Source organism: Lissotriton helveticus, chromosome 4_1 (genome assembly GCF_964261635.1).
Source record: "Lissotriton helveticus chromosome 4_1, aLisHel1.1, whole genome shotgun sequence".
NCBI classification, from domain to species: Eukaryota; Metazoa; Chordata; class Amphibia; order Caudata; family Salamandridae; genus Lissotriton; species Lissotriton helveticus.
Genome location: NC_136063.1, coordinates 1786152895 through 1786177501, shown reverse-complemented (window position 1 = coordinate 1786177501; position 24607 = coordinate 1786152895). Strand labels below are relative to the sequence as shown.

The following is a 24607-nucleotide window of genomic DNA, read 5'->3' as shown; positions in this document are numbered from 1 at the left end:
TATAATGGAAATCAAATACCTACGATCTGGTTCCACTTAACATGTTTATTGATTTAATATCATGTTTCATTGTCCACAATTATCTTAGCAGAGGCAGAAAGCATGCAAATGAAATGTAAGTTAATGTAGCATGTCAGCAAGAATCTTACCACATCATCTGCTAATGTTTTAATTTGATTGTTCTATTGAAAGGAAGAAAACAATGAAATAATAAACTTAGGGAATCACTCTTATGTTACAATGTACTTAAGCTTTTTGTAGTCTTTAAGAATTAAAAGCACTACAATACATAATAAGTAAGGAATTAGTATACCTATTTGTAAAATATACTTCTTCAAATGTTCTCAGGTTAAGTTAGGTGCAAAAAGCCATTATAATCAGTATCCTGGGAGAGACAATAGCCTTCCACATATGTATTCTATAACATTAAGTCCAGGTAGCACTTGTACAAGATGGACCACATAAGATCAGCACAGCAACTATGTTGAAATGACTTGGTATTGCACACCTGATAACCAGTCTAAAGGAAGTTACAACAATATATTTGATTATTTAAAGTTGTATAAAGAACATTTTTGAGAACTCTTGGTTTTTCACTCAAATGTCCCATCTATGCCAACAATGACGTATAATTATATCTTCCTTTGGCATTAACAGCAAAGATAATACCCCACTCAACATGCACTTGCCATGCTGTTGCATTTTATTTGGAGTTTCACTTTTCTTAGAAATCCTAAACAATTTAATTATATCATTAATCACAAATAACACTGATAAAAACAAATCTGGCATTTAAAATAGGCATGCTATTGTGTTCTAATGTTCCACTGCACAGAGCTAGGTTATGAGAACAAAGCAGACAAATACAACAACTGAAAAATGTATTATTTTATACAGACATGTGAGAGACAGCTGGTTCTATGTTGAATGCTCAGCAAGATACTTTCCGAACAACATTTCAACCCATAATTGATTGCAGTTAACATCTGCATTAAGAGAAAATACTGCTATGGACATATTTGAGTATTATACATAAACATTTCCCTATGATGCCCATTCCATCAAGAGGTCAAGAGCGTCAATTTTCCAAAATGCAAGGGATGGCAAAAGTTATATCATTGACACTTTAAGTTAACTTTGTTCCCAGCATTGATCTGCTAGCGACTTGAGACCCTCACGGGTGAGTAGTCACCCTTCGCAAATATTGATTGATTTATAGCCCACTCTTAACTGTGTTTCTTATTTTCCACTTCTTACCTAGCCAGTTATTTGGCTAAGGGAAAGAATGGAATCAGCAAAAGATTGACAGCTTTAAAAGCTCATTTTCTCTTCCTGCTGATGCCTTATTACCCCTAAAACCAGGAGTAGTGATGGAAGAGCCACAAGTATAAAATACCAGACAGGGGAAGCAGGGGCTATCCAATACTACCCTTATTAAGAAACTGCCTCTGGAAAGCAAAATCATCTTTCAAGATACAAGGGCACATTGTTCATACATATGTGGCCACAGATACTTATGCAGTCCTTATTGTAATAGCGGTAATGTCGAGGCAATCTAAGCACCTGCACAATGATAGTGAGGATTTGCTAACTTGCATACGAAGCGGCTATATACAACTTGGGAGAACGATTTGCTTTTGTTCCAACACTACATTACACACACATGCACAAGGGAAAACATGACCTGGGCATATTAACTATGTGCTACTATGAAGGTGGTGCACAGTAAGCACTTTGGTAGGGGGCATGAATGCTGCCAACAACCTCCCATTTGCCTCCCCAAATCTTGGATTCCATCCTACTGTGCATTATCCTGAAACCTATTATGGGAAGGTTGAGGATGCCTCTCCAGAAACACAGGCATTGTGGCTGGTGCGTTACTGTCATAGGACCTAATAGTAAGGCGGTGTGGGAGAGGGCCGACACACCATAGCCTGCTCCCACACTGCGAAAGCCGTACTGACACAGCCTGCCAGACTAGGAGTTTCCTTGTGGCTGTGGCAGTCCACGGTGGTGCCCATTGAAAAGGTCTCGCAATGGGAGCACCAAAGGCTGTTCCTAAACGGTATGGACAGTGCAGTCCATACTGTGCAGGAAAGGGGGTGAATGCACACAAGGGGGGCACAACTGTAGTGCCCCGTTTGTTTCCTTACCACCACAGTTTTTATGGCGGCCTCACTGCCATGAAAACCATAGCTGTGAGGAAACTCATAATATGCTTGGCGGTGCCACAGGGGCACTGCCAGCGTAATAAGACCTCTCACGGCTGCAGTATCCATGATCCCCAACAATGGCGGCAAGCCTGTGGTGGCCTCACTGCCCTAATCGTAATACGGTAGGTGGACCACCAGTCTATCGGTCCAGGGACCACCACCACAGGTTTGGTGGTTCCGAAGTCTTTTCTGGAATATTCTACAGTGGGTTACCTGTATCGGACTCTGACAGTGCCCTTTATGGGGTGGATTATTTGACTGCAAGATTCTCAGGCATCACATCGGCACTTACACAGAAACTAAGAAGTGAAATGTAACCACTATTCAATGTTTTCATGTTATGCAACTAATTGTTTAAGCACTAACTCAGAAAGTGACTTCCTATGCCCCATTTTTTTGGGCGATGTGGTGTATAGCCCCACTTCAGATCAGGTGCACTCAGGGAGGGCATGTAGTGGTGCAAGGGAGAGTCTGTTTACTTATGTGGTAATTTGTGCTGGATCTCCCACATACACTCTGACTACATAAGAGATTGTTAGACCTGACATCCGTGGTGTGATATTACCCCAAACATTTTGCCTTCATTGCTTCTGCTTTGCGGAGCTCTTTTTTGTTTGCTTTAGGACTCTGTGTACTTTAGCACTGTTAGCCAGTGCTAAAGTGCTTGTGCTCTCAGGCCTGGCAGTTCTGATTTGAACATGAGTGAGTCCAAACTGAGCTGGCATGATTGTCAAAAAACAAAGGATTGGGATGCGGCCCGAGTGACAGCCAGTTGCTCAGATTAAGTCAAGCATTCCATCCATCACCTTATTGTTTTTGTCAGTGGGCCTGCAGCACTCATTATGCCACTCACTAAAGTAGCACTTTCAAATATGTCACATCCCTGTACTGCAGTTTTAAACTGCCATTACGACCTGGAAAAAAACTTTTGCTAGGCTTAAACCTTCATTTTTTTAAATGTATAAGTCACCTGTAAGGTAGGCTCTAAGGGCTCATAGAGCAGGGTGCAGAAGTAGGACATATGGGTTTCAGTTTTACATGTCCTGGTAGTGAAAAAATCCAAAAGTATTTTTCACTACTGTGAGGCCCATCTCTACCATTGGATGACACTGGGCTGCCTTCTTACATTTAATAAGTGCTAACTTTGTATTGGGAGCAGGTAGAGACATGCTGTTTAGACTCAAACTAACTTCAGTTTAAAATCCTCATCATTGGAAAAGTCAGATTTTAATCCACAATACTGAAAATGCCAGTTTTGGACATTTGCCATTTTCGTGTCTTAACCGCTGGTGCCTTCAATTAGTGTCCTTGGTCACTTGACTGTAAATGCCTCTACTGTTGGGGTGTGTGTATTCCTCCCAGACAGTAACACTAAGGGGGCTGGATATGGCAGAATGGGTCATGCTGCCAGGAGGCAGAGCTTTGTCCCGCCGCACTTGCACTTCAAAGGGCTTATAACCAACACACAAAAAGGAACCAAGCCTATTGTCACCCCAGATAGTTTGGACCCTTGAAGGGAGAGAGAAGAACTTTACAGAACGTGATGTGGGGTAATAAAGTCTGTTCCCCCCCCCCCACATAAAACTAGCACCAGGTATACATATTGGATCCTCAGAACAACTCTTCAGAACACTCCCAGACCTGTGGAAGTTACAGAAAAAGAACTGCCCTGCTGCTAGTGGACTGTCCTGTTGCTTGAAGGACTGCCTTGCTGTCTGAGAAAAAAGAGTGGACCTGCTTGTCTTCATCCAAGGCTAGCCAGAGAGACCCGAAGGCTAAGTGGGCTGACCTCCTGTGTGAGCTACAGGGACCCACAAGCTTCAGGGGCCTCACTGCAACTGCTCTACTCATCTCTTACACTGGAGCTACCTGAAACTGTCTGATGCCTGTTGGTGGACCCAGTCTGGAGTGAGTCCAGATGCCCCAAGAGGTACCCGCCAGCTTTTGGACCCTTGGCTGACCGAGTGTACTCCTCTCTACCCAACTATGGATCCCCTCAAATCCGACATAGTGTGATGGAGCTCGAGATATGCCCTAGTATCACAGCCCCTGGCAGCTCCTAATAGGGGGCCTCATCTGAACCACCAAAGTGCAGCTTGATGCACGACCTCATATCACAGTCTTCACAGATCCTTATGAGAACCGACTCAGGACTTTGCATTGCAGCACTATGCAATTCCTGATTAGAAGTGAGCATCATGACACCTTGCATCAAGGACATAAGGTACAACTGTCATAGGGACAAATCTGGTCCCTGTATGCAGCCAGAGCTCCGTCATGGTCAGCCTGAACTTTTGACTTCGTCCCAGTCCGGCGTGACAAGATAAACACAGTTAAGAATTTGTGATTTTGCCATTGTTTTTACTAAAAACTTCAAAAGTCAATATCCCCGATTCTACTGATTGGACCTTTACAATTTCCAAAATGTTTCTAAATTGGTTTGGTATTTCTATTGTATTGTTTCTTTCACTTTATTACCATTTGGTGCTGCATAAATACTTTAAACATTGCCTCTAAGGTAAACTTGCTTGCTCTCTGCCAAGATACCAGAGGATTAAGCATAGGATAATTTAGTGTCTTTTGAGGTTCACCCTGACAAGGACTGTGGTCGTTGCTTGAGTGGGGCTCACACCCCCTCAACCAGCAACACAATTTCTTACAATAAACAATTGCTTTGAATACACTAACCCGTCCTACGGAGCCTTAAAAAAATTACCAGAGCACATTAGCTACATAAGAGGCAGTAACTCTTACCCAAAAGCCTTATGTTTTCCAATTACAGTGAATTTCCTGCAGGGCATAAAATTATTAAACACATTACCAATAAAGCCCATTATGAATAATACAGGCTTTATCAACATCAAAACGATTTACACTAAAGGATTTAAAATGGCTTTCTTATAGTGCTTGAACTGGCCATACAGCCTTTGCCAGTATTCTTCACAACAACAACGAAATGTCTTTACAACCACAGTAACTTCTCTCCAATAAGAAGCACACTCTTCACTAGGCCTATCTTGAAAAGAAACATGAATCATTAAGCCTCTCATAGCGACTGGTGGAGACTATAAACCATTCTATTCTATAAACCATACTAGCTAGACCCTATTTTCTTTATCAAGATGTCCATGAGATCCAGCCTTGGTTGTTTATGCTTGCTTATCACCAGGCAGAGAAATTATCCATTTTACATTAGCGTCATTTGTTTGGGCTAAACAAAACATAAGAGCTGTACCAGGGTTCACTTGTGGTGTGAAACAAACGGAGATTTTCACACACCATATGAGCCATACATGGAGATTTTCACACACCATGTGAGAATTACCATTGACACCTGACACTTCTCACCAACCTGCACTTTACAGTTAGGCCTTGCAGCAATTTGCATGATCTGCACATTCTTCACAGATCCCATGTCCAATCAGCATCTTACCCAACGTGTTCTGCTCTCCTTCATTAAGAGTAGCGGGAAAGGGTGGACAGCAACCTTGGGGCTCCTGAGGACCCCCTATACTGGACTACAGTGTCAAGGTCCAAGGTCTCCCCTTTGGCAGAACAGCAATTTCTTCTGTTGACTACAAATGTAGTAAACCGAAAGCTGTGCTCCCAAGGGGGAAAATCAAAGTAGCGTATGATCACATAATCGCACATGGTAAGAATGTTGGTCCCTTTCAGTGCACCTTATCTTTGTCTTGCATGGTTGTACTGGTCATTTTACAATGGTAGTGGGTGCTCAGAGTTCCAGGGCACTGATTATAAATCTAGTGAAGCTGCACATAGGAAGCAACTGGAATATGGAATATGTTGGTCCTTTCAAGTGTGGACTAGCACTGCTCCACACTTGAGCATTTCTTCATAGCCTCTAGTTCACTTCTTCCTCCTCCTGTAAAGGCTCTCAGCCTGCCCTGCTGGCTAGCCTCGGTGATCTCTGACCTGTAGCCCTTTAACTCAACTGCACTGCCTCACAGATTCTCAATGGTAGGTCACGCTCTATGCCTGCAGTCCCATGCCACCCAGGCATTCAAGCTCTTGCCGGGTGACGGTGCACAGCAGACAAAGACCCTTGTGACTTCATCAACAATAGTTGATTAACTAGTCACTCAAGGCCCTACAGCAGTGTTACTTCCTACAATGGTTGCAGAATATTCAGGGAGCTGTAGCTCCAAGCCTTAGACACATAGACAAAGAGAATCCATGAGTATGAAACACGTTTGGGTGCACAGCAAGGCTACTGGCAGGCTTGAAAGCTGCAAAGTGTCTTCCTTTTTTAGGTCTCGCCTCACTATCGCGTAAGCGATACTTTGCGAGAATTTAGTGAGGGGCTTTTGAAAATGCTCCTAAAGGCTGCAGGCGGATCGGGTACAGTGCATGTGCGCCGGGCGCGCGCACCATTTGTCAGCCTGCGTGATCACTTTCCCGGCCGCTTTGATGTTCTCAGTGAGCCGCGCGGCCACTGAGAACATCAAAGCGGCAGCAAAAGTGATCACCATTTGCCATTTCTAATGACTTCATCTCTTTTCTAAAAGTGATTTCTCTTGTTCTGGTAAATACCTTCAATTGCATTACAAAAAAACATAATTTTTCAAAAAAGATCGATGCAAGGAGGGATGTTGACATCACGTTTGGAAGACTTGTTCCTGAGAGTTAGTTACAGATCGAATAATAACAGGCTCGTCTTGGGAGTAAATATTTATGCACTAAAAGCAACTTGTGCATCATCCTGCACACTACAGCTGGAACTCACCACGTTTGCACGTCCTGGTTGGATAACCTAGCGAATGGGCTAAAACTCAGCAGAATATAACTAATTTCAAAAGCCTGCATGAACGGGGCAAAACAATTTTAAAACACACATAATCTCCGTTTTACGAATGCAGAATGGTTTTTAGTTCTTTTTTGAGTAGAAAATTGCACATCTTTCATCCAAATCAGCTTTACTGGCAAAGTTGTGATTGCTAGTGGTAGAGATGTTAGTAGCTGCTACGGGGTATTATCATTCGCAAAACTCAACGCTCAAATACAATGTCCACAGTTTGGTTCACAAGGGATCAGACGAAGGGGGGAAGGGTGCACTGGGTGCCAGGGGCATTGCTTTTGTTTGATGCAGTCAGCGTTGTCCCTCTTCCATTTCTCGTTCCGAGTCAGTGCCTTTTAGGTGTATGTAAATACTCTTTCATAGGCACCTCCCCCAGATGTTGTGCTTTCTGGCTTGCTGATTGTTTTGAGCACATTTAAGAGAAGTTAGTTGTGTCTTCGATGCTAAAACCGATCTTCTGGTATGTTACATTGTCCAGTTGTGGGTGCCAAGTTTCATTTATGTTTACATGCATTGGCTTCGTTTCTCCAAGGAGTCTCCAGATTGGAAGAGGCTCGCATTCCCCACCAACTTAAACTGCAGCACATCCATGGCTAATAATCTCATTCCGAGTCAGTGCCTTTTAGGTCTATGTAAATACCCTTTCATAGGCACCTCCCCCCATATGTTGTGCTTTCTGGCTTGCTGATTGTTTTGAGCACGTTTAAGAGAAGTTAGTTGTGTCTTCGATGTTAAAACCGATCTTCTGGTGTGTTGCATTATCCAGCTGTGGGTGCCAAGTTTCATTTATGTTTATATGCGTTGACTTCGTTTCTCCAAGCAGTCTCCAGATTGGAAGAGACTTGCATTCCCCACCAGGTTGAACCGCAGCACATCCATGGCTAATAATAGGGGGTTTTTAGGTCTCGCCTAGCTATCGCATAAGCGATGCTCTGCGAGATATTTAGTAAGGGGCTTTTTAAAGGTTTCCCCAAAGGCTGCAGGTGGATCGGATACAGTGCATGTGCGCCGGGCGCGCACACCATTTGTCAGCCTGCGTGATCTCTTTCGCGGCCGCTTTGATGTTCTCAGTGAGCGGCGCGGCCACTGAGAACACCAAAGGGGCCGCAAAAGTGATCACCATTTGCTATCCGAAGGATTCAACTTTAACTTCGCTTTACCCCGGCTGCTCAGCCGCTCCTTTTACGCAGCAGCAATCTCCAAGAAACACCTTCTAAACACTTCTATCACACACTCCGCACTGCGTACAATAATTAACTTCGACTACTCTCCGACCAACACTACTACTGCAATCTACTCTACTATACAGTTTTTAAATAACTTTTACACTCTCTGCCACATCACCTCCTCATCACCACACTGTCTCCCTTCTTTAAGTTCCCAAAACAGCATTCTAATCAAATGCACATCTAAAATGCACAAATGTCTTAATAGCCAGTTCCCGCTATATCCCTAGGCACACTGTCTATTTCACATTTACCATAACAAGCAAGGCATACCCTGCAGCCACATCACCTACTCCAGTTATCCCATTCATATACACACTTCAACCTCTATATACCTAAATTTCAGTCACTCCTTCACCGCACCAGCAGTCTATGGCAAACACATTCAAAACACTTCTAGGCTACGCTCCACACACTTTACAACAAATACCTTAAACAACGCTATACGCCACCCCAAGCACACAAATAATGAATGAGTACAGATTTAATAAGTTTACACTGCATTTATTTGTCAGCCTGCGTGATCACTTTCGTGTCCGCTTTGATGTTCTCAGTGAGCCACGCAGCCACTGAGAACATCAAAGCAGCCGCGAAAGTGATCACCATTTGCCATCCGAAGGATTCAACTATAACTTCGCTTTACCCCGGCTGCTCAGCCGCTCCTTTTACGCAGCAGCAATCTCCAAGAAACACCTTCTAAACACTTCTATCACACTCCGCACAGCCTACAATAATTAACTTTGACTACTCTCCGACCAACACTACAACTGCAATCTACTCTACTATACAGTTTGTAAATACCTTTTCCCTTTTCTGCTCCATCACCACACTGTCTCCCTTCTTTACGTTCCCAAAACAGCATTCTAATCAAATGGGCATCTAAAACGCACAAATGTCTTCATGGCCAGTTCCTGCTATATCCATACGCACACTCTCTATGTCACATTTACCATGGCAAGCAAGGCATACCCTGCAGCCACATCACCTACTCCAGTTATCCCATTCATACAGAAACTTCAACTTCTATATACCTACATTTCAGTCACTCCTTCACCGCACCAGCAGTCTACGGCAAACACATTCAAAACACTTCTAGGCTATGCTCCACACACTTTATTTTGATCTTTTCCTCGACTTATTCATGAGCCGTGGGAGGCCCCTTTTGAAGTCTCCTTGTAGCTGGGTTCAGTCAACACCACTGAATACATCTATGTGTTTTGAGAAAAATACTTCCCTGTTGAGCATTGCTTGCTGGTGGGTTTGAAAATGTCCGCTTATGTTTTTGTCAGAGAAAATCGTAGTTCTGATTCTAACCTTTCTCTGTTGTATATCAAAGTGCCCGCACCAGCGCAACGTTTGGTGAGAGTATGGGTTTTTATTGACGCAGTGGTTTCCAAATTGTAGCTCTGTCACTGTGGAGTTTTAGTTGTTTGTGCAAATGCCTGACAGGATCATGACATGTCTTACTGCATTCGGATTGGCTGCAGAAGACCAGTTTATTTACTTGATGCATGTTGTTGACGTGCAGTTTCCTCCACATATTGTATTTTTTTATGGACGGCAACAACCTGTGGTTTAATTAATAATAATTTGTTGAATAATTGACATTTGACTGGGTTGGGGCTTTTTTTCAACAGGAAAGCCGTGAGGCTACACCTGAGGCAAGCAAGGTGATGGCGAACACCGGCTAACTATACAGGATTGTTTTCTGTGGCGCTCATTCACAAATGAGCCACTCGTGGGAGTAAATAAGCCCAGAGGCATGCCAAGACCAGCCAGAGATAGGATGTAATAGTGAGTAACACAAGAGGAAACAGCCCTATGACTGTCTTATAACTGGATAGCATGCAGGGAAAGGGCCAAGATGTCAAATCTGACACAATTCAGAGCACACCAGCTTTCTGGTCTTATCTTTATTCACACACTTACCTACATTTATTTAAACTGGGCCTTGTATTGACTAAACATAATCTAGTATTCTGCTCTGGAACCTTCCTTGGCATGGTTAACAAGGAGCTGCTGCTAACAGCTCTTAAACAAATCCCATACCTAGCCCCCTTCCTCAAGGAGAAGAATTTAAACCACTACAAAGTGATTAGAGTTCAATGGGGGCTTTGATCTGCCAGCTGATGGACATAGTAATTAACTCGACTCAGTAAGGCAGTCCACTGGTAACATTTTAAGGTGGAGACTCCATAAATAATATATTGATATGCAAATATATAATGGAATGCATCCAGGGTAAATCTGAGAATATATATGAATTCCAGGCCCAAACAATTATACAAAAGGCAGCAATTCTCGCTTTGGTGCATTTGCCAATACAAAGTAAAAATGGAACACAGCTATAAACATGAAATGAACATTTGTGAAAACACCACAAGTTTTACACTTTACCCAAGGTATTCAAACGAACTAGGCACATGTAATATGGCCCTAATCTGCCGCACTGCTACTGTATGCAGATGGCAGGCTGAGTCAGTGGTCCTCACTCAGCCTACTGATGTTTACATTGTTAACACAAGCTGCATGCAACCTATTCAGAACCATATTTTAGGAGGTGGTAGGAGTGTGCTCCCATCTTTGTTTCCTGTTAAAGGCCTCCGTGAGCCTCCCTAGCTGACGAGCTATTGGTGATGCACCTGCGCGCCCGAGAGGCAACAAAGCCTGTTACTGTTGTTTGGCAGCCTTTACAGCCACCCCAAAACTGATACCTACTGATGAAGGATATGATCCTGAAACACGAGTTGTGTCTAAAGATACCAAGTACTTACTTGCACCAATCTTGGTTAAACACTTATGAACTTTTCTCTACATCTTCAAGCCATACGAACTGCATGTACCAAAAGGCAAAGTAGCAATCCGGCTGGGAAGGTAGGAGTGTGCTCCCATCTTTGTTTCCTGTTAAAGGGCTCCCGTGAGCCTCCTTAGCTGACGAGCTATTGTGATGCACCTGCGAGCCCGAGAGGCAACGAAGCCTGTTACTGTTGTTTGGCAGCCTTTACAGCCACCCCAAGACTGATCTCTACTGATAAAGGATATGATCCTGAAACACGAGTCGTGCCTAGAGATACCAAGTACTTACTTGCACCAATCTTGGTGAAACACTTACAAACTTTTCTCTACATCTTCAAGCCATACAAACTGCATGTACCAGAATGCAAAGGGGCGATCCGGCTGGGAAGGTAGGAGTGTGCTCCCATCTTTGTTTCCTGTTTAAGGGCTCCCGTGAGCCTCCCTAGTTGACGAGCTATTGGTGATGCACCTGCGCGCCTGAGAGGCAACTAAGCCTATTACTGTTGTTTGGCAGCTTACTGTTGTGAATGTATCTAGGACCCTAATTAAATATTCCCGAATCATCCCCTTATGTGCTTATAATAAATCATATCCTTATAAAGGGATAAGAATCATGTCCATATTTAGTCATAGCCAATGCAGTCCAAATACGGCAAGGCTCCTCCCATAGACTCCTAGAAAGTACAACGTGTTCTTTAAACAAACCAAGCCTCCAGCAGCCCGGGAATTCCCCCTGCTTTTGTTTTGATTTGCACAAGAACTCCTGGAGTCCAGAAAGAACTGTTAGTTCTTAGTGACGTCTTATGTCCAACCTTACGTCAAACTCTGCACCTTTCAGGTATAAATATACCAACACTTGCCTTAAGCAAACACACGGTGGTTTGGAGCAGAGTGGATATCTACTTGCCCGCCGCCCAGCTGATGCGAGTGCCGAAGGAAGCCGACCCTCCCATTTGACGCACTGAGAGAGACGCTGTCTTTTCTCCTGCCGAGAAATCCAGCCCCAGTGTTTCCAGTCACCCTTGTGGGTTACTGGGAGATCGAGTCCTGAGAGAGAGATACAAGACCTCCTTCATTCTATAAACAAGGTACGGAGCTGATTAGATCCTTAGAGAATTCTTGATGCAGATTCTTGGCAAAACTATCTTAACTTACTTACTCCTTCCCACGTATTAGGCCTAGGTCAGGTACACCGGGGTAGGCGTATTTTAGAAACACCAGTTGAGCACGTTTAGTCAATGATTTTATGTATGTATATATGTTATCCGTTTTAAAGTATCATATGGCTCAGAAACCATATCAATGCTTTTACAGTATTATTTCATAATACTCCTTTTACTGTACGCACTTTATTTTATGACAAGTATTGCAATTGTGGCAATTCACTTCTCTTGCATGAGAAAGAGGACTGCTCAATAAATAACACCTTTTATTGAAAACGCCCGTCTCTCTATTTCGCTGCACTCTGGTGAAACTAAGCATGCATGATTGACTGAGTGACATAGCTGTCTATTGTTTTCACACGACTCTGGAGATATACTCCTTATTCTGGGGGCAGCAAAGTTGTCATGTTTATGCGGTTGTCAGAAACTAATCCCTTCTTGTCTGAATCAGGAAAGTGAACTCTTTCCTGTTCATTCGAGAAAGTTTCTAGTGACCTCTGAGCTAGCTGGCAAACCTAATTAAGTCTAACATATTCAGTAGAGACCTAGATGACCTCAGTCCTACGTCTAAACTATCGTTTATGTTATATGTTATGTTATGTATATAGGAACTACACTACATTACAGCCACCCCAAAACTGATCTCTACTGATGAAGGATATGATCCTGAAACACGAGTCGTGTCTAGAGATACCAAGTACTTACTTGCACCAATCTTGGTGAAACACTTACGAACTTTTCTCTACATCTTCAAGCCATACGAACTGCATGTACCAGAATGCAAAGGGGTGATCCGGCTGGGAAGGTAGGAGTGTGCTCCCATATTTGTTTCCTGTTAAAGGGCTCCCGTGAGCCTCCCTAGCTGACGAGCTATTGGTGATGCACCTGCGCGCCCGAGAGGCAACAAAGCCTGTTACTGTTGTTTGGCAGCCTTTACAGCCACCCCAAAACTGATCTCTACTGATGAAGGATATGATCCTGAAACACGAGTCGTGTCTAGAGATACCAAGTACTTACTTGCACCAATCTTGGTGAAACACTTACGAACTTTTCTCTACATCTTCAAGCCATACGAACTGCGTGTACCAGAATGCAAAGGGGCGATCCGGCTGGGAAGGTAGGAGTGTGCTCCCATCTTTGTTTCATATTGTAGGAGGTGGACACGAGAAGCTGCAATTCAAAATCAATTTTACGGAAGAATAACAGCAAGATTCCATTTGAGAATCCCACTCTGTAGCACATATCAAAAATAAAGGAAACTGGGAGATTTCACAGTACAGCCCACATTGCTAAAGTTTGTTTAAAAGTTAGAAATTTAACATCCTGCCATGAGTAACCAGTTGACATGAAGTACTGCATTCATTATTCTCTGCAAAGGAACACTGCATTTTAAATATTTGGGTGAAGTCAGTTGAACATTATACCCATAATTCTAAAATGAAATGCCTTAAATGCATGACAACTCTATCAAATGGATCATGTACATCTTACAAAGTGTAGGGAACAGCTCAGAATATTAAGGATACTTCAAAGGCCTTTATCTGGGGCACATACAGAAAGGAATGTGACAATATCACCTGGAAAGCAAGGCCAGTCTTCAGCAAGATACGAAATCCCACAATCCTTCATCCTCAGAAGAAGGCAGTTGATAGTGTCAAAAGCTGACAAGTACAATGCAAAACTCTTATCACAACCTCTGACATTTATTACAGATTCAGTCCCAATCGCTAATCTAATTTTTTCTTTGAAGCTTAAGACATTATTAATAATAATCAATTTTTTCAGGTGTTTCTAAACAAAACTCTCCATAAATGTCACCTGTTGGTGAGATTGAAACTGGGGTGATACTGGCCATGTTCACAAACACTGATTGAGGGTTTTTTCAAATTTTGGAAAATCAAGGTGGTCTTAAAAGCTTGTGGAATCAAATTTAAGCCATGGGGTACATTATTACTGCTTAAAAAGTATGTTTCATCCAGCACTGAATTTAATGTATTAATATACATAAGCTAGTCAAATATGAAATGCAGATACACAGGCCATCCAGTAATTGATTATTTCTTCCAATTTATCAGTGTTGACCAGATCAAGTGTCCAAAATATGCGTGGGTATTTGGATGTAAAGACATATACAATCAAAAATATGTTTGAAACTGATATCCAATTACGTGATAGGAATTCTATATGTTAAACATAGTGCAATGTTATCACATAGTAATTTACATGGAGGCACAATGCTGTGGTATATTACAGACCCTCACATTTAGCTCCTATGAAGGATTTCAAAATGCACCTGCAAAATGTGGGAATTAAATCAGTAAGTAAAAGGGCACACCCTGTTTCAATCCATACTATTGTTAAAAAGAAAATATCAAGGTCATTATCCTGAAAAAGTAATGTACACAGAACATATTCAAGCTGCTTGACAAATCACCCCAGAACTTTCCATGCTCAACAAGATTCACCCGGCACTGTTTTGGGGAAAATGTAATTAAAATTTGTCAAACGACGCCAAAGATATAGGCAAGTCAAAAAATGGTTTTCCTATGGCAACATGGTCCCAACTATAACTACCTATTGGTGACCACCATATACATATATACATATATATTACCTACTACTGGTCACCAGTAGGTAGTTATAGTTAGGACCATGTTTCCATAAGAAAACTACACTACTGGTTGGAGGATGAAGTCCTCTTGGAAGCTGAGGATCCTTAGGGGTCAAGTAGCCCTCCTGTTACTTCTAGTAAGTCTGAGAGACAGCGGGATTTGTGAGAGTTGATCGGAGGTTCCCCTTTCTACAAACACAACTTATAGTTTAAGAAAAAACACAGAAATTCACTGAAAAAAAAGGTAACAGGGACGTTATAGTTAGGAAATAGAATTTTAAAAACCTTAGAACTTCACTGAAAAAAACAAAGGTTACAAGTACTTTATAGTTAGACTGACATTTTACTCGTACCAAACCAGAGAAATTCAGCATCTATAGTTAGCTGAACTAACTGCTTGTGACCTCACACATTCCATCTCTCATGATATGTCAGTGACATCTCCAATGACATCACAGATGACATCATCCAGTGACTGAGTGTTTTAAAAAAGTTTAGGAGTGTTAAATATATATATATATATAAGGTCTATTGTTGAATCAGCAGGTGTAGCAGCGCCTGTATGTATGATTCAGTGGGTGCATGACAGACTGTATATGTAAGTGATTAGGTGTCTCAATTAATGTTTAGGTGAGTGACTGGGTGAGTGACTGGTTGTGTGAATGGTTGTATCAGTCTGTCAGTTAGTGTCTAAGTGACTGTATGGGTGTGTGAGTGGGTACAAGAGTGGCTGTATGGGTGAATGATTGGTTGTCTGAGTACCTGTCAGAGTGTCTGAGTCGATGGGTGAGGGTGTGTGATATCACTGACCATGTCATGAATGATGTAAAATTTGAGGTCATAAGCAGTGCAACGTCCCTGTAACCTTTGTTTTTTTAGTGAATATACACACACACACACACACATATATATTTTTTACACACACATATATAAATACACACACAATTTGCAATCTAGGTTTAATGTTGAAAATGCTTCATAGGTGATGTACGACATTCCTCCCCACATAACTATTACTTGTCAGCAAAATGCTGTAATCGGAATTAGAATCAACAAGAAAGTACGTTGCTAACTTTAAATAAGCAAAACTTAAAAATACAAATATATCAGACTCTGGGGCCTTCAGAAATAAGAGAAAACATGTGATTCGGCTATAACCTTGGTAACACTTTGTCTCTAATTGCAATGCAAATAGCATTACGGAATGAAATTAAGTTTTAATTTTCTCAACCGAACTAGAAATTAACAAAAACAGCAAGATACAAAGCACCAGCTCTCTCATGGCCATTACTCTGCGGTAATGTAACGCCTTCAAAATATTGTTTCAACTATTATGGGACTTTGACAATGCAGCAATAATGACGCAGATGCCGGGCAACTAAATGCTTTTGTCTGCAAAATAACATTAAACTCTAATGTAATTGCAGATGCAATATTTGTGGGGTGAAAAATGAATAAGATAAAAACACTGTTAATAAATTTAGCATCCTTTTCAGTGGCCATGTGAAATAGATATACAAGAATACACTTTCTTTTATGTCTTTATACACAACTAAGACTACCATTATCGACGAAAATGGAATTCATACAGTTTGAACTACATGGAGAGAGATTGGTTAGTTGAAAAGTATAACTTGCACTATGTTTGGTATATTAAACAGGCAATTAAATTAAAAAGAAGTGATTTAATTTTCTGTTATTACTTCTGTCGCTCTTCCTACTTTCTTTAACTTCCAATGGTCTTATATGACTATGGCTTCAGTGTGAGATAGTTAGCTTAAATATACTTGCTTATTACTTACATTATAGCAAACACATGCTGAGCAGACAGCGGATGCAATAAACATTTAAGTCAAAGGGGTCAACTGGAGTTTGTGAGTAATGGAACAACCCAATGGGGTTAAATAGAGATTGGGGGTAAGGGGAAATCTGTAAAAAAATTGAGAGAAGTCAAATTTGACAATCTCAACACTTTCCCACCTCAGATGCTGAACTTGGACCGGCAGCTGGGTCACACACTCGTAATACTCCTGCTGCTCCATAGCACCAGCAAAAGAAAGCAATACCTTTAATGAACACCCATTGTTTAAAGGTAAAAACAAAGGAAAGGGGCAAATACAGGGAACAGTAACTGCATGCTGCGGATTCCATTTAACAGCACATAAAATATAATGCCTATAAAAACACAATGCTCATGTGACTGTATAAATTAATTTCACAAGTTGTCACTGGGACAGTACATGTGCCAGAATGTTTGAAAGCGTGTGTCTACTGTCCTGTGAGAATGCCACCAAAGAAATCTTTCGACTATCTAAAAGCTACACATGTTGGTTTCATTAATTGGACTAACGAAGAAGAGATCTTTGCAATGGTAGAAAGAATGCACAGGACAATTTTACCAGCAGGATGTCTCAGTGAGCTAGATGCTCGCTGATTAGTTATGCTATGAAGTGAGGTACAGGACATACATTTGAAGCCCTGAAAAGCTGACTTAACCTTCCACCTATTTCAGTATGGTAAATTGAGTAATCTGAACAGGGGAATTAGACTGGCACTTTCACTGTGGGGTGTACAGGTGAGTAACCCTAAGCTTGCCACTAGACCCAGGCAAAAGTATTGCATAATTTGTTTTTTGATATACTGCATCAAGATCCTAAACATGGTTGGCCGAGCGCTTTTCAGAGCCAAGGCATAGAATAACATAGAATAATAGCGAGACAAGCAAGAGCATGTCAGAAAACAGGAAATCAACTTCTAAAAAACAGACGGTGTTAACTTGTAGCATGGCATTTAAGAAGAACAAGTAGCACATGCAATAGATTCTAAATGCCTGGATCTGTTCCATAAAACAATCAGATCACACTGACCACAATCTGTAACACTCACGATAAACAATTTACCGAGATTAGAAACACAGACTATGCCCACAAGCACAAAAGGTTGATGGCAAACACTTGAACTAGGAGTGCCTGTTCAAAAGTGCCTGACATAGCTCCAATTTGAGAGTGGAATTGTGGATCAGGTCATCTGTGCTCTAGGTTAATAAGAAACCCCAAGGAGCTGCATCTCAGATATGAGCACCTTGCCCAATTTTGTACATGCAACTGTTTCAATTGTTTACATTCATGGCACTATAATTTTCTAAGTATGAAGGCTAGAGCAAAATTCTATGCAAAAAGTTCAAAGCTGTCAAGTAACCTGTTGGCTCTTGTTACATCAAAAAATAGTTCTAATATTTTAGCTAAAAATGATTTGCATGTAGTGGCATGTAGTTTTGCTGCTCCCATCATATTTAGGGGCTTACAAGTACCAGACTAAAAGTGTCATGTAGGACATGTTGCACTGTGCATCCTTGCATATGTGCTTGCTTTCCAGTATATGTGTTTTTACTGCTCTTGCTTGTTTTTCGCAGTCTCTGCCACTCTCTCTTTCACTCTGTATCTCCATGGCTCTCTAAACTCTATCTTACCTCTCTCTTTGTCATACATCTCTACACCACCTCACCTTTCTCTCAAGTTCACCTCTCTCTCTGCTTAACATATAAATCTAACTTGATCCTCTCAACCTAATCTCAAAACTCTTTTAACTCACTTTTCCCTCTAAACTTTCTCTCTTGTTCTACTACTTCGTTTCCACCCGGCCCTTCCCTTTTATCTCTCTTCTTTGTCTTAATCAACACTGCTGACGATTCAGGTCTGAAGGAAGAGTTATTTGTGATTCTAAAGATCTGGCAATTAAGAAGACTACTTAGAGTACTTTGTTCATATGTGTCAATTTACTGTATTGGCATGTCTTCACTAAACATTCATCAAGTCCCTTCCGTGTATATCATTGACAGACTGTAACAGATTTCATATTGTAATAGTAAGCATAATTTGCAGGTTTAAACACTATAACAATTGAGTGTCAACTTTTATTTTAAATAGCAGTTAATGAAACATTTAAAATGTGTAATTCAGAGACAGTAACTTCAGAAGCACTTGGATGTCTGAGGATTTGTAGTGCTTAATGAGTAAAAATAGTTGAAAGCTATGTGAAAATCTTATGGTCACTGGGCCTACCAACCTTCTATCATCTTCTGGAACAGCCTAAATATGCATCCTCTGGGGTCATTTCTCTCCACCCCTTCTGGAATCTTCAGGACTCACAAGTTATAACATCTCAGTTGATTTTTGATGTCCTCCAGCTTCCGCATTATACCTAGGGGTTTCGCCTACTGTTTTGAGAGAGTTACTGATTAAATGAACGAGAATCACCCTCTAATTCACTTATCTGTCATTCCCACCTCTGTAAACCTTGAACGATTGAACCAATTTTGGAGACTGACAACCTGGGTTTTTAAGTTAGTAGATTTAATAGATACACAGTCTGTTCTAGGCTCGTTACAAGGGACTTTACTGTATGCCTAAGGAGGGACAATAATTACATCATATAAGCTGTATAAAACCCATCTTCCTCAATCCAAAGACACCTCAGGAACAACAGGAAACAAAGGTAACAGTGTGTTACATTATCCTAAGTCATTTCCAAATGGAAGCACAGTTGGATAGTGGTTTAGAGGGAATAGTACAATCTTTGTGAATTAAAGAGGTACTCCTGACCAAGTCTTGGTCTGGGGACCCAATTTTGGAACTTACAAACTAGATCCCCAGTGCTAATTCCTTGCCATCTGTGGTACTGACTTGTGATTGAGGGACTGGTGGCATGCCCCATACATTTGCAGCATGACCGAAGACTATACTAAGGGGAGCAACCCGTGAGAATTGAACAAAAACGACAGGTCTGACTCCTCAATATATGTGTCAGGAAGAGGCACAGAGGGCCTTCTTTTCACTGTCAACGTCTCAGAGAAAGGGTTTCAGAAGGTTTCCAGATTTAAGCTGGGGGGGGGGGGCTGGGGACTCACTCAGATGCTGGATGAGATTTAGCAAATTCCTTGAGTGAAGTTGTGGATGACAAAGAGAACATTAGATTGCGTGCTGTAAGAGTGGATGAGGTATGGAATCTATTGTGGGATCACTCTGCTAATGAGATTATATCCATTACCACTGTAACTATTTTATATTCTTTGGTGTATGCAATGTCAAAGGAGGTCAGCATGGCCCACACCCTTGAGACATACAGAGCGCAGCAGGATCTTTCTAGGTAGCAACTTGATCATCTGTACATGTTATAATAAATGAACTTGCTGGTTAAGCTTGATTAGATGGATTTTTTAGGTAGTTAGCTGGTGCTCAGAGCAGGAGATTGGAATATCAGGGTCTAGCCTTTCCTCTCAACAGTCAATACCTAAGTCGAAGTCATTGTTTGGTCATAGCAGGTTAATTCCATGTTGAGAAGCGACATTTCTTAGTTTACTTGTTCCTCAAGTGACTCCTGTGGTGCTTCCGTAAAGAATATTGCCAAAAGGTTGCTAATCCTCTCACAGAGGTAGCATTTTTTCAGCAATCCATACAGCACCCAGATTCGGCTGCCCCGTTATCATATGGGTCAACTAGTACTACCCGAGTCATCCACCATTAACCATCATCGACAGACTCTACTGCTTCCAGCAACTTTAACTTACTACAAATGCAGAACTTTACTTTCAAGCAAAAAGTGGAAGTTATCAAGTAAATAAGGAAGACTACAAATAGTTACATTTCCACAAACCCACACCGATGTTTATCTTAAACCTTCTATTTTAAGGGTTAGTGAAAACTTCAAGCATCAAAGAAGCATCATAAACGTATCGAACTTAAGGATACAATTATCTTTTCTGTTGTTAACTCCATGCTAAATTTATGAGAACATTTTTAAAATCACATATTTCATATGCATACTAACATATCCCAATACCCATTCCAAGGAAATCAAGAGCACGCAGACTCAAACGAGCACCTTTGGTGCCAGCAGAATAAGTTGACTAGCATATGTATCAATACATTTCTGTGTTTGACAGGATGAACATAAGGAGAAGTGCAATGCTAAAATGCACCAAATAGCAGGCAAATTGTGCCATTTTTTGACACCCTAGGGCAGAGGTCGTCAAACTGCAGGGCGGGCCTTCTTGGGGAGGCCTTAGTTGGCCCCAGGGGGCACTGGCCAAGAGAATCATTATGCTAATAAAGAATGGAGCTGCAATAAACCACTCTGTAATGTGCCATCACTAATCTTTTCCACTCATAGCATTCCTGGGAGTAGGTGTCAAAAGGGGCGGGGCATCCAAATAATCCTCAACTCTCCCACCCACCATCTCCTTTCAGATAAAGAATGACAATGTGGATAGTTTTAAACTTTAATAAGCCTAGACTGCCCTTAGCAAATTGGCAACCATGTATTTGATTGCATTTTTTTAGAAAAGGAAACGGAACATAACAGCAATGTTCAAATGTGTTTAGGCATATTTAAACATTGCTCTTTTTCTAGAATAATTGTACAAAATATATTTTCACACTGAATGGCGATTTTTTAAATATTTGTATTTTACAAGTGGGGGAGGGTCATGGCATTGAAAGTGTTGTAGACCACTGCCCTAGGAGATAATACTTTCACAATAAGGAAGGTCACATGAGGGTTCGGGGAGGGGGGGGGGGGGGGAGAGGGGGCTGTCATCACTGCAATCACAGCACTTCACAAATATTTAAGGAACCTTAGCACATGCCAATGAAATAGTCACTGAGGAAGTGGTATTGAAATGCATACGTGCACATATGTTTGTGCTTTTAGTTTAAGAAAAACACACAACATTGACTGTAATCATGATAAATGAAGAGATAGCCATTGTTTTCTTGAAAAAAGTATAATAAAATCTAAGCATGGGCACAAAATCCGTTCCGCTCGCGGATTTTTCGGATTTTCGGCAAATCCGCAATCCGCGAACTCTCGCGGATGTGGCAAAAATACGCAAATCCGTGCGAAGCGGATTTTTTGCTTGTGTTCGCACTGCTCGCGGTCCGCGGCGCGGGCAGCAAAAATCTCGCACTCGCGAAAGTACAAAAATTACAATTGGGGAGGGGTGAAGGAAGTGGCCCAGTCTCCAACTTCCTGTTCCTGTCCAGCAAGCTCCTCCCATAGGGGTGGGGTGAAGGAAGTGCCCCAGTCTCCAACTTCCTGTTCCTGTCCAGCAAGCTCCTCCCATTGCTTAGTCCATTTCCTGGCCACTTTGATTTCGATCTTGACTGGGAAGGATTACTTTTTGTGGATGCTGCTGGATATTTGGATTTGAGGCCTTTTGGATTACTTTTGGATTCGAAATTTTATTTCACAAGGAAGTAAGTTGATGTTGTTTGTTTGTGGTGATTTTTGTGTGTGTTGCTTGTTTTTCGACTTTTTGGGGGGGAAAATCTGCAAGTTCGCGAGCTGAGGATTTTTTTGCTTGTGTTCGCACTGCTCGCGTCCCGCGCAGCAACAATCTCGCACTCGCAAAATTGTAAAAATTACAATTCTGCACATGAATTGAAAACCACCAGGCTTAGTTATGGGTGCATGCATGATACAACTGTGTTTTGTTGAAATTTATTTTTAACATGATTCTGGCCAGGGCATGGATGGCATTGGATTGTGGTGATTTTTGTGTGTTTTACGACTTTTTGGGGTGGTGTTGGGGGCTTGTTATGTGGGTGGGGGCCATTTTATTGCCTGGTCCCGTGTGGGTGGGGGTCTATGGGCCATTTTTAAGCCAGTTTGTGTGCTTTGTGCCATAGGCCTGCACCCAGTGTGCTCTGATTTAATCCATTATGGCCAGGGGGCCCAGAATCGGTCTGTTCGCGGATTTTGCTGGTTTTTCGGCACGTTTGCGCCGTGAAGCAACAATCTCGCACTCGCAAAATTGTAAAAATTGCAATTTTGCACCAGAAAACCACCAGCAGGCAGCATAAGCCTTCTGAAACTTCATGGATGGCATTGGATTGTGGTGATTTGATTTGTGTTGTGTTTTTTGACTTTTTGGAGTAGGGGTTGGGGGCTGGCTATGTTGGTGGTGGCCATTTTGAGGCATGGTCCTGGCCATGTGGATGGGGGTCAAGCGGCCATTTTGAAGGCAGGCAGTGAGCTTTGTGCCATAGGCCTGCACCCATTTTGCCTTGCTTTCACCCATTGTGCCCAGGGGGAGTCAGTGGTACATGAAACTATAACCCTCTCTGTGTGTGCTCTCTTGGATCAATGTTAAATTCCTGTTTCCCAAAAATTTAGCAATTCTTAATTTTGAAATTTGCATATTGTGTGGTGTGCACGAGTGTATTCATAAATGCCTACTTGCAAACTATTTATTGAAGTGCTACATATGCAACATATATTTACTGATATTCCTCTGTCTTCGTTTGCTTGTAGGTGCATAAAGTCAATAAATCCGCATCATCGTTGAGCATCAGTGCCAGGAAGAAGTCCTGCTGCGGCCTGTTGTTCCGACATCTGAAGAAGATGGCTCCAAAAAGAGGTGCCCGTAGGTCCTCTAGCAAGAAAGATGTCTCTACTAAGGAGAAGAAGAAGCAAGTGGCACCACTTACCAAGGAGACTGGTGGCACCACCACTACATTTTTGTGGGGAAAACAAAGGCCCACCATGAGTGCTGCACAGGTAGCCTGTTTAGTGGTTACATCACCAACGACCAGTGATGTTGGCTCATCGCAAGAAAGTAGCAGCACACAATCAACACAGGTTGTAACTCATCTCACAAGTACTATTCAACAACCAAAGCCGCAACAACAACTGTATGGGTTACTAGAACAAGCACAAGTACATGCGCAAGGAGCTGTCCGAGAAGGAGCTGTCCCAGACGGAGCTGTCCCAGAAGGAGCTGTCCCAGAAGGAGCTGTCCCAGAAGGAGCTGTCCCAGAAGGAGCTGTCCCAGAAGGAGCTGTCCCAGAAGGAGCTGTCCCAGAAGGAGCTGTCCCAGAAGGAGCTGGCCGAGAAGGAGCTGGCCGAGAAGGAGCTGGCCGAGAAGGAGAAGGCCGAAAAGGAGAAGGCCGAGAAGGAGAGGTCCATGGAGAGTTGCAAGTAGCGATCAGTGAAGAGGCCCATGTAGCGGCGCATGGAGCGGTGCAAGTGCCCACAATGGTTGTTCTTCCAGAAGTAGGGGCACAGGAGGAAATTGACTTTGGAGCCGGGGTATCATGTCAGGAAGACGAAGGCACTCCTCCTGATGATTCATTTTCTCCCAGCTCCCCACCAAAGAAAAGATCAAGGAGTGTGTGTAGAAGTTCCTCTTCAAGCCCCGCTCCATCAGATGATGATCTGGATCTAGATTGGCACCCATCTCCGACGTCTGAGAGGGAGGCACACCATGAGCTGCGAAAGGTATCAAATGTTAAAAGGAAGGGCCCCGGAAAGCTCATACTTATGGATCCGAACGTCGGACTTGATGAAGTGGTTCATTCTGATGTTGATGAACAGGATGACAGCAATGACCTAGTCATCACACACGTCATTCCAGCCACACCGGCCATGCTGCAGACAGACATTTATACCCTATCCCGACGTCAGGCTGAGCGTGACCCTGGCGACGTGCCACTGGTAGCACCACCAATGCAGTCAAGTAGTACAACAAGTTCAACAAAACCTACAGCTCCCATATTTTCTCCCCAGAGGGGGACTCCATCCAGCTCGACTCCCTCAAGTAGGGTTGCTGAAATAATTGCACAACCCAGTAGATGTCTGCAAGGCTCATCCACCACTGCTTCATCTGGCATTGGCAGTATCATCTCGTGCGCCAAAACCAGAGGTTTCAAGTCCCCAGTTTGGAACTTTTTTAGTGTCCATGCAAAGTATGATAACATAGCCGTTTGTTGCATTTGTAAGACTAG

At 42.3% G+C, this 24607-nt stretch overlaps 1 protein-coding gene across 2 annotated transcripts in view; it reads right to left on the bottom strand.

Annotated features, from left to right (window-relative positions):
* DIAPH2 (diaphanous related formin 2) overlaps positions 1-24607 on the bottom strand; it is a 4230744-nt gene that overhangs the window by 3944215 nt on the left and 261922 nt on the right. Inside the window, exon 2 of one of the 2 annotated variants that reach the window (XM_078688425.1) lies at positions 150-182. The exons of the other annotated variant lie outside the window; for it this stretch is intronic. Coding sequence (XP_078544551.1) covers positions 150-182 — 33 coding nt within the window. The remainder of the gene's footprint in view (positions 1-149; positions 183-24607) is intronic. 2 annotated transcript variants of the gene reach the window in all.